General features: G+C 48.0%; 1 protein-coding gene across 3 annotated transcripts in view; it reads right to left on the reverse strand.

The window, feature by feature from the left end:
* Nucleotides 1–481: 481 nt before the first annotated feature.
* Nucleotides 482–10,355, reverse strand: part of Ube2g2 (ubiquitin conjugating enzyme E2 G2) — a 41,886-nt gene continuing 32,012 nt past the window's right edge. For all 3 annotated transcript variants that reach the window (XM_004631802.2, XM_023716088.1, XM_023716089.1), the window contains 3 exons: nucleotides 5,252–5,370; nucleotides 2,202–2,342; nucleotides 482–1,134 (listed from right to left, as the gene is read on the reverse strand). In XM_004631802.2, coding sequence (XP_004631859.1) covers nucleotides 1,022–1,134; nucleotides 2,202–2,342; nucleotides 5,252–5,370 — 373 coding nt within the window. In that variant the 3' untranslated portion in view covers nucleotides 482–1,021. The remainder of the gene's footprint in view (nucleotides 1,135–2,201; nucleotides 2,343–5,251; nucleotides 5,371–10,355) is intronic.

Genomic DNA, 10,355 nt, shown 5'->3' on the forward strand with positions numbered 1-10,355 from the left:
TCCATGGGCCATATCAACAACAACAAGAAGGCAACATGAAGTGAAACCTACTGCATGTCTCCCACGCTGCCTCTTATTTTAAAAATAGAAACTCCTATTTAAATCAAATCTGCCTGGAATAGGTCAGATATTTGCTCCTGTATGAGACAGGTCTGTTATTGCTTGTATGAGCCTCCTGCAGATATTGAGCTTTTGAGTCCTGTCCACTAATAGGGACACTTGGACCATATCCAAGTCATAGATCACACAGGACCCTCAGCCAGCCTCCTGGTGCAGCTGCAATGTACAAGGCAGAATGCTGAAGCTCCTCAGCTTTAGACCAAAAAGAGAAAACTTTTGCAGGATCCAGAAAACATCACTAGAACTTTAAAGCTCTTCTCAAGCATGTGCTCTAGCAGAATGCCAGTAATGAGGACCTGAATGCAAACCCATAAAATGCAACCAGGAAAAGCCATTGGTTTTGTGGCCAGCAGTAATCTTTGAGTTCTACGTCCTTGTTCCTCACAGATGTATTTCCAAAGCATCTCTCAGAAGGACAACTAAGGATGAGAATGCGGCAGCACCTGTGAGAACAAGCCCTGTTGCTAAGTACCAGGCGAGAAAGTGGATACCTCCTGGGCACATGGGACCAGGCACCCACAAGGAGCCCACAGCTCTACCTACTGCTTCTACCAAGGCCACAAGTCATGAGGAGCTGCGCTGGTGTCCTGTCTGCCCAAGAGTGGCCTGTGCCCCAGGAGGGGAGGGCAGCTGTGGCCACACTGCTGCTGAAGGAGAGGTAGTGACAACAGGGTGGATGGCTGACCTGGGCACCCAGGAGGACCCATGAATGCTGCAGCAAACAGTGAGCCATCAGTCCCGGAGAGAGGCCTGTCTGGGTGAAAAGATAAGAGACAGGAGGCTGTGGTTCTGTAAGCTGCCTGTTCTGTTGCCAGCAGGGCAGCACTGCCGCCAAGGGTCTGTAGGAGCAGGCTGGAATGGCTCTGTGGAGTGCCCGTGTGCTGAGGGGAGGGGCACAGCCTCACAGCCCCAGGGACTTCTGTACAATCTGCTTGGCAATCTTGTAGAACTGCTCACGGTCATCCCGCCACATTTTAGAAGCATCTACATTGGCGCCACTCTCATCATTGGGCTCTGAAAGACAAGGCGAAGGTGTGAGCAGCTTGAAGAGAGCAGCGTTTCCCCTGTACACACCATGGACCCCCCAGCAAATGTTCCAGGGACACACAGGGCCTTCTCAACCGCCCCAGCAGGGAGTCCAAGACCGGTGTGAGTGCTCTGCTGGGAGGTACATGACTTCCACAGCTGGCTACTGGGAAAGCTCTCCTACTGCTGGGGACAGGGCAGCTCCACTAGATGGGTAGGTCACTTGTTCCTGCACCCCAACTTCTGGGCTCCCTCACATTGGAAACTTGAGACCTGAACACCAGTAAGAAGGAGTCCAACAGCCTATACTCTCAGCTCCTGCCACTCACCCCACCCCACCCCATCCCCGACTCTTGGCTAAGCTCCTAGAAGCTGCTGACTCCCAACCCACAAGGCCTGGGCCCTTCTATCACATCACCTGCCCAGTGCTGCAGGTGTGGCTTGCTAACACACAGTCAACGACATCAAGCCCACTGGATGTCCATGGATATCAAACCACTGGCCCAGCTTACATCTGGAGGCTCCTCTCTACCAGCCTTGGCCCCTGCTACAGATCCGGCAGTGTCTCACTAGTTTGGCCACTGTCACCCTGGACTGGATGTTTCCTTCACCCCAATGCCTTTTTCTTACTCCCCTTTTAACTCCTGGAAACCTCAACTAATCGTAGGAAGTGGTCTGTGAGCCTACTATGATTTATAACACTGTGCTTTCGTGGTTGGAGGATTTGGAACGTTTCTCTAGAATGTGGGGTTCAAAGTGTGGGACTCTCATTATAATGATTTTTATACCCCCTGTGTAGTGTGAGACACACAGTGGGACCCCAGCAAAGGCCTACTGAATGAACATGATGCCCAAGGATTAAAGAATGGTCCATCATGGTCCACAGTGCTACATGACTGAGACTGTCTTTAGAATTTATTATTATGAAAAGTGTGTTTACATTTGCAGAAGTGGAGACAAGAAGGACTAAATTAAAGTAATATCCATGAGTTAATAACAAAGAAGTGAAACACAGACAGGGATGAATGAGGGATTCCGGGCATGGGTCATCCTACCTGCTAACATGCTAACGACTGACAGCAGGATCTTCTCCACACTCTGCACAGGGCTCCACCTCTCGGCACTGCTCTCGTACCCCATGGGGTCGTCGCCTGGCGCATGGAGGATGGAGATGCAGACTCTGCCATCGGGGTAGACTGCAAGGGTCAGAGGTAGACAGGTAAGCCTCAAGTGGTGCCCTGTGTGACACAGTGCTGGGGCGGATTCCATAGGTAAAGAACAAAGGGTGCAGACAGACTCGAGCTGTTTGCACAGCTGTCGAAGAGTCAGGACCTGAGCAGCACATTCTATATCTGTATCATCCTGGTGTGGCCTGCAGCTGGGCCCTGGCTTACCTGGGCCTCCCAGAGCCCTGCACACCTGCTGACAGGGACTCTAGACTGGCCTTCCCAGCTCTGACCAGTCATAAAAGGACTCCACCTTCTAACAGATGTCCTTATGCATTATCTCAAAAAAACAATGAATAAAAGATGATTTGGCAGATATTTCACTGAAATTAGAATTATTCAAAATACTTTTCAGAGCCAAATTTAATAGACATTCCTAATTCCATCATTAAATGCCCAAGCTTGACGGGGATTATACACATTTACATGGCTAGGACAAAGGCTAGTGGAATTAGGAAAAAGAACGGCACTATTCTAATAGAAAAGTTACCATCAGCACTTCCTAGAGGTCAATGTGTCCCAATCTAACCCCTCTCTACCAAGTGCCCTGGCCACCTACACTCCACATCCAGAGAGGAGGCCAGTTTGAGGGCACAGCTGGGTGCAGTGCTTGCTGGGAAGGTAAGCACATATTACTCTTACATCCACTGGTAAACCTAGGAAGATCTGACACACTCTCAGACACACACAGTAACCCATCTGGGTGAAATCAGTTGTAAAATTATAAAAAGCCATTGAGGTTGCAGACAATAACTCTAAAAATAACTTACTTAATTCACCTTAGCTCATGAACTCAGAATTTTATGAAAACATAGAACACTGATAGTTATCATTTACCTACAAAAGGTCTTTTATTTAGCTCCTGCCCCTCAGCCTCCCTGGCTACCAGGAGCTGCCCACTGCTTCTCATTAGAGGAGAAGCCAGGTGGATGCTGGTCTTGGACCTGGGCATTTACAGTCCAGACACAAAATCTGGACACCAGAGCTCTGGGGACCTTGCAGGCTGTCACAAGACATGCAGGAAGTTCTCAACTTTAGCGAACACCTCATAGTGATGGCGCTCGGTGGTGTCTCTGTGTACCTCAGAGATACCCAAAAGCAGGGTGTCCTCACCACTGGCCCTTTCTCCAGGTGTCATCAACTGAACTTCCATGCATATCACTCCAGCATCAGTCACTGCCTTCCTTCTGGGAGCACAGGTGTACTGCTCCCCCACACACATCCCCTCACCACCCTTCAAAGAAAGGGACTGGTCTTGGGCTGGCCAGACAGTTCAGTAGACTATAAAGTGCCTGCTTAGGTAGAGTGCAGTGGCCCAGGCTTGATCTCTGGCGTGCTGTGCCAGCCCCACCCCTGGGTGCGCTGAGATGGCGATTGAAACTGGGCGTGGTGGGGCATACCTGTAATCCCAGTGCTTGGGAGGCTGAAAACAGGAAGATCACTATGAGCCCAATCTGTGTAGTGAGACCCTATAGACCCTGTAGACCTCATACTAAATACATTTAAAAAAGGGGGGGGGACCTTACTCCTGGGAAGGAGATGCACTCTTGATGCTGATTCCTAGCCCACAGCCAGCCTGGCCTTATTCCTCCCCCCTTGCTTTACATTAAATTCCCAGGAGAGGCACCAGAAGCTGCCTCTCCCTGCAGGTGGTGGTGTTCACTACCTGGCTAGGCACTGGCTCTCCGAGTGGCTTGGGATTAACCTGGGTAGTTCTTGCTGAAGTAGCCACACTGCCCTTGGGTGGGCTGGGTCACCACTATACTCAGCAGCCCCAGGAAAGGCTGAATGATTTCTTTGGAATTTTTACTAATGAACTGATCTTTGTGATAATATACACCCGCAGAATAGCTCCCAAAATTCACGTTTATAAAGTAAAAATATCCATTTACAGTAAGGTAAAATTTAAAAGCTATTTAATTATCTGAACATTAATGTATGGCTGAGTAGTAGAGTCCTTGTTTAGTACATGCAAGGCTAGAAAGTTTATCCTCAGCACCACCAAAAACAATAGTAACAATTATTCTCTACTGTTGAAAGCCTAGACAGATTCCAACCACTGAAAATACACTGCTCTAGGGCCAGTATGGCCAGGCTACCACAAGGCAGGCCTAAAATCCTGAGCAACCACTAAAGCAGGACATCTGGGCCACAGTTCCTTTATCCACATTCAGCTGATATTCACAGCTACAAACATGGTGTTAATGCCACCGTGACTTTGCCGAAGTTTGAAAGCTTACAAACTTTTTTTTTTTTTATAAGCAGAATATATTGGGGGAAAGAAAACTTCTGTCTGAAAGAGGGACAGCAGGGGGGCCCGAACAGGTGGTCCTCCACAAACTTGTCTTAAAAGCCTATACTGTGACACAAAGCACACCATGTGGGTGTAACCTGTCTCTCCTGGTGACATAGTCATGACATAAAGGACACTATACAAACAAAGAACCAGTAAGCTCCTGGGCTCTTACCCTCTTGCTCATCAAAAACATGACTTGTATTTTCTTCTGGGGCAGATCAAGACTTAGAAATGATTTTTGCTAAAAACCATGACTCTTCAGCTCTGCACACCAACAATCTGTCACCTAGGAAATGTCTGTCTACAGGTTGGTGAGCCCAGTATGGAGGTAAGGGCTAGCTGGACCCCTGACAGCTAGCTTCCTGCTGCTAAGGGTGGCCCATCTGACCCCAACCCATGGCAAGCCCTGCTCCTTAAGCTGGAGCCCTGCTCCTATCCCTGTGTGCAGATAGTCTTTATGACAAAACTGCTGGACCTCTGTCAGAGCTGTGCTCCACCTCCTCTTTCTCTGGTTTCCATTTCCAAGCAAGACCCACACTAGTTAGGGACAGTAGGTCCACAACCCACACACAGAAGTACTCACTGTTGGGGTGAAACATCTCACAGGTGAAACGCATCTTTGGAGGACTCAGTGGGTAATCCAGTGGGAAGCTCAGGATGGCAGGAAAAACACCAAACTCAAAACAGGTGTCTTCAGGGCCCCTAGAAGACAGGGAATAGGTGGATAGGAACTCAAGTACAATCTGCAATGTTGCTCATAATTCTCTGGGGATAGGATGTTCTGTTTCTAAGTGGTCATGAAAAGACAAAATAATCTCAATACTCTTCTCTGAACAGCAAGGTGTCTCTCTCTGCCATTCCAGCTGCTGTCAGTCTTGGGCAGGTACAGAGACTCAATGCCACTCACAAAAGTGGCAGGTAGCAGCAAGGCCCATGGGAGTCTGCCCCTCCAGACAGGTGGTGCAGCCATGTGTGAGGGCAATAGTGTGGATCAGGGATGGCGGTCAGCTAGAATCCATGGTACTTACTCAAATGCAGGGTTAGGAAGTAATTCAAAGGAAAATTATTTAACATTCGTGAACATGCCTAAGAAGTGACTTTTATAACCTTATGTAAGAAGTACATAACACTGTGAGGCTGAGGTAGAAAAATTCCAAGTTCAAACCTACACTGGGCAACTTTGGGACTTCATGAGACTCTATTTCAAAATTTAAAAAAGGGCTTGGGATAGAGTTCCATGTGAAGGCCCTGGCACAGAAAGAAAGGAAAGGAAAGAAAACAGGAAAGCAAGAAAGAGAAAGGGATAAGGAAAGAAAGGAAGGCAGATGAGGAGCAGCAGCTGATGAAGAGCATAGGTGATACCTGGCTCCCTAAGTGCACAAGGCCAGGCTGCAAGCACCCATCATCCCCACTGACACTGCAACGCCACTGGGGCCACTACCTTCACTAACACACACAACACACCCTCACACACCAACAGCAGAGGTGATTAAAGCAGTTAGAAGGTCTTCTGAAGGATTAAAGCCCTCTATGGTGGCCAAGACCAATGGCAGCAGGAGAGGGAAAGAGTGATGGCCACCAGCCTGACTGCATCTGAGGGAAAACAACCCCTCACTACAAACTTCACTACAGAAACAGGCTGTGTCTTAGCTCTAGAACATCCCTGAAAGTTCCTTGTGTTCACAAGAGAAGCTGCTGGAGCATCACTGCACCACTGCCCTCATAAGAGGAGCTGCTGGAGCATCGACACTGCATTCATGGGTGGGTTCGAGGCTGACTGTGCTGTTGGAGGCGGGTCCTGGCTGGAGCCAGTCATTGAGGGCATAACCCAGAAGAGTGCACTTTTGCCCCGTTCCTCTTCTACCCCAACACAGTCTCTCTCTGTCTCTGTGTCTTTCCTTACTCCCATAGGTTGAACAGCTTTCCTCCACCATGCCCCTTCTCACCCTATTTTTGCCTTGGGCCAGCTAACCATAGACTGAGTCCTCTGAAACATGAGCCAAAACAAACCTCTCTTTTAAATTGCTGGCATATTTTGTCCCAGCAACAGAGAAATGACTGAACAGAATAGTTTTAAAGATCTTGAATAGTCTTTATTATATGAATTCGATAATGCAGGATTGTCCAGTAACTGCTAGATATTGAAGGAGAAATCACTGTGGGGATGGAAAGTGGTGATGGCACATGCCTATAATCACAGCACTTGGGAGGCTGAGGAAAGAGGATCACAGGTTTAAGGTCAGCCTGAACTGCATAGCCAGACCCTGTCTCAAAAGACAAGACAAGACAAGACAAGACAAGACAAGACAAGACAAGACAAGACAGACAGACAGACAGACAGACTGCACACACACATGCACCATGGGAACATGTAGTGTAGGGACAAAGGAGAAAGAAAGAAACCACGTGGAAGATCAGGACCTACACTTGACAGCTTTGCTTCCTTAAAGAACCTCCATCCCATGGAACCCAGACCTGGATGTCCCAGGGATCCATCAGCCCTGCTGCCACCCAGGTGAACCCAAGAAATGGCCCAGGAAAAGCAATTGGCAGAAACACTGGTTCAGAAATTATCTCTACCTTAAACCACAAGGTTTTTTTAGGGGCATAAACTTGCTTAAAATCTTGATGCAATTACTTTGACTCAGTGAAATTAACATAAATTAGCAAAGTATCACAATTAAGGGAAGAAGCTAGGAGAAAGCTCTAAAGTTCCTTTGGCAGTGACAGACTTCTGGAGAATGGTGTGGTGTGACAGAGCCAGTTCTATTCACTCTCAGAGACAAATATTGACTCTGAAAATTGTGTCCTGCCACTTTTGGGGGAAACAACAATGAACATATCTGGGTTGGAGGGAATGACTGCATGATAGTGCCAGAGCCTAGCAGGAGATGGAACAGGGATGCTAGATGAGGAGGTGGGACGAGGAGGTAGCAAGGGTCCTTCATGATGGTACAGCAGTAGCAGCAGAGACTATGAGGCATGAAAGCATGGGAGACCCCCAGCTTTGTTCATGTCTCTCTTCCTGTAGTAGCCTAAGTAACCTCTCCTTAACTCCAGGCCACCATAGGCCTCATATGAGAGGCACACAGCCATGCTGAGCCATGTGGCCACCAGAACTCACAGCAAGGAACAAGTGTCCCTCATCAGCACTCTGTGCCACCTCCTGGTTGCTGCTGCCATTCACTGTGAGGCAAAGCTGGGAAACCTAAGGACTCAGTGACTCAAGACCTATGTGGATCAGAGCACATTCCACCTGTGGAAACAGCCGCTGGGCTGACAAAGCCTGTCTTCAGAAGTCACACCTTTCTCACATGAGGAAAGGTTCCAGGCCTCAAGACTACTGGCACCTCTGAGTCTAGAATCAGAAAAATGCAGGGAACCATCTTCAGAATGAGCCACAAAGGTATTTCTTCAACACCATGAAAACAGTTCTTTGTTTCTCATAATGGTGCTTTCTTTAAAAACAAAGGCACCACTGGGCATTTTGTAGCCTCAGAAGCACAATCAAGTACTTCCTGAAGTATGCCCATATTGCCAATAACAAGGCTACCTGCAGTCCTAGCCCGGGGGTCAGGCGGTAGAGTACAGTGGTATACTGACCAGGATTGCTGCCAGCAAATCCCTGCCCACATGGGGGTAAGCACATGTGGCCTTGGACAAGCTGCTTCCACACTTCTAAACCACCGCACCTTTCACAGAGGACAGTCCTGGCTTAAGAGCCTCAAAGAAAAGAAAACCAAGAAAGGAAACAAAACAGATCTATCCAAGACAACTATGAATGCCCAAAGGACACAAACAACTTTCCATCTTACTCATTCAACAGTGGCCTGACTTGTTCAGCTTGGAAAAGGAGCAAGGTGAGCACTACAATGAAGTACCATGACCAGACGCACCCTGTGCATGAATCCCATCTGAACTTGCTCACTCCAACTGTGGCTGACATGAAAGAGGGCCAAAGCCTGACAATGACTGACAGTCCTGTCCATCCTGTCCCTGAGCCACCTGCCCTGCCATCTCAGTAAGTTCAAAGCACACCAGCAGCACCACCCTCAGGGCAAAGGGCAAAGGGCTGCACTGCAGCACTGCATGCCTGGGAAGGAGTCAGGGTAACCAGGTGACAGGCTGCAATGCATGTTGCCCATCAGTGTGCACATAGCCCAGGGCAGGAACAGCACAAGTACTAAACAGTGGGGACAGCAGATGCACCTGATAGTGCTCCAAACCTGAACAGCACCCAAGGACATCTGTGCCCCAGCAGAAACCCACAAAGTGCAAAAAATAGGCAGGTTGCTTCCACAGTGCACAGAGCATGCAGGACCTACTTGGACACAGCCTCCAGCCTCTGTGCCACACAGAAAGGGCCCGTGACACAGGGAGCACACACAGCTCCAGGCCGGCCCTACCTGTTCACCCAAAGGCTCCCAAAGCCAGGACAAGTGTCCCAGAGCCAGGCAGTAAGTGCTAATTAAAACTGGTGAGAAGTGGTGTAACAACCTTCAGGCCAGAGACACCATGACTGGGGAAAGCTCCTCCTGCACTGTGGTGGGTCAGCACCCTGTAGGGCCCCAAATGATTCATGGGTGAGGGAGTAGGGGAGGGGCATGACACAATGATGAGAGCTGGGGACAGGGCAGGAGGAAGCCTTCATTTCGGGAGACAGAAGAGGTAACTAACACAAATTCTATTCCATTAATATCATTTTCATTATTAAATCTGCCCCAAAGGAGTAACAGCCACACCCTATTTTTTTGCAATAGAGATATCCCTGAAGAACTTTTTATGTGAGCTGTATTTAACTTTATTTAAAGCATACTGAGCAAGGTCATCAGTTATAAGAACTTACAGTGAATTCCAACAGTCACTCCTCTAACACATACTTTGACCTCACTTAACTGGCAAAATGTATTGGAATTCTCAAAATAAATTAAAATGTACTGAAAAAGTATATAAAATAAAGAGCAACACCTCCCTCACCCACCTGTCTGCATCACCTTCCAGAGGAACATGTTTCCAAGCACACTCTCATCCTCATGGATGAAACTATGCATTTTAAAATTACATCATGGTGAGCCAGGTGGTGATGCACACCTATAACCCTAATACTTGGAAGACTGAGGCAGGAGGATCATAAACTCAAGGCCAGGCTGGGCTACACAGTGAGTTCATTCATTCAAGGCTAGCCTAAATTACACAGTAACAGCCTGTCTCCAAAACAAATATAAATAAATAAAAATAAAAAAACAAGTAAATAAAGTTACAACATGTTATTGAAGAGATTTGAAAATACCTAAATAAAGGGAGAGATTATGTTCTCAAATTGGCACATTCAGTGTTGTTAAGGTGGCACTATTCCCTCAAACTAATCCAAACATCCAACAATACCCCCTTGGGAGATCCCAGCAGGCATCTGCCAAAGCTGACACTGATCCTGGGCTGCATCTAGAAATGCACCATACCCAGGACAGCTTCAACAGTCCTCAACAAGAACAACAAAACTGGAGCTCCCGCTACCACTACAGTAACTGGAGCAGCATTGTATGAGCAGAAGGATGGGTGCTGACCAGTGGAATGGAGTCGAAAAAGAAACCCTAGCCAGGGACATAGTTTAGCAGCACGGCACCTGCCTGGCAAGCACAAGGTCCTGAGTCTGACTCCCAGGAGAGAGAGAGAGAGAGAGAGAGAGA

This window comes from Octodon degus, unplaced genomic scaffold (assembly GCF_000260255.1).
Source record: "Octodon degus isolate 3935 unplaced genomic scaffold, OctDeg1.0 scaffold00045, whole genome shotgun sequence".
In the NCBI taxonomy this organism is placed as follows: domain Eukaryota; kingdom Metazoa; phylum Chordata; class Mammalia; order Rodentia; family Octodontidae; genus Octodon; species Octodon degus.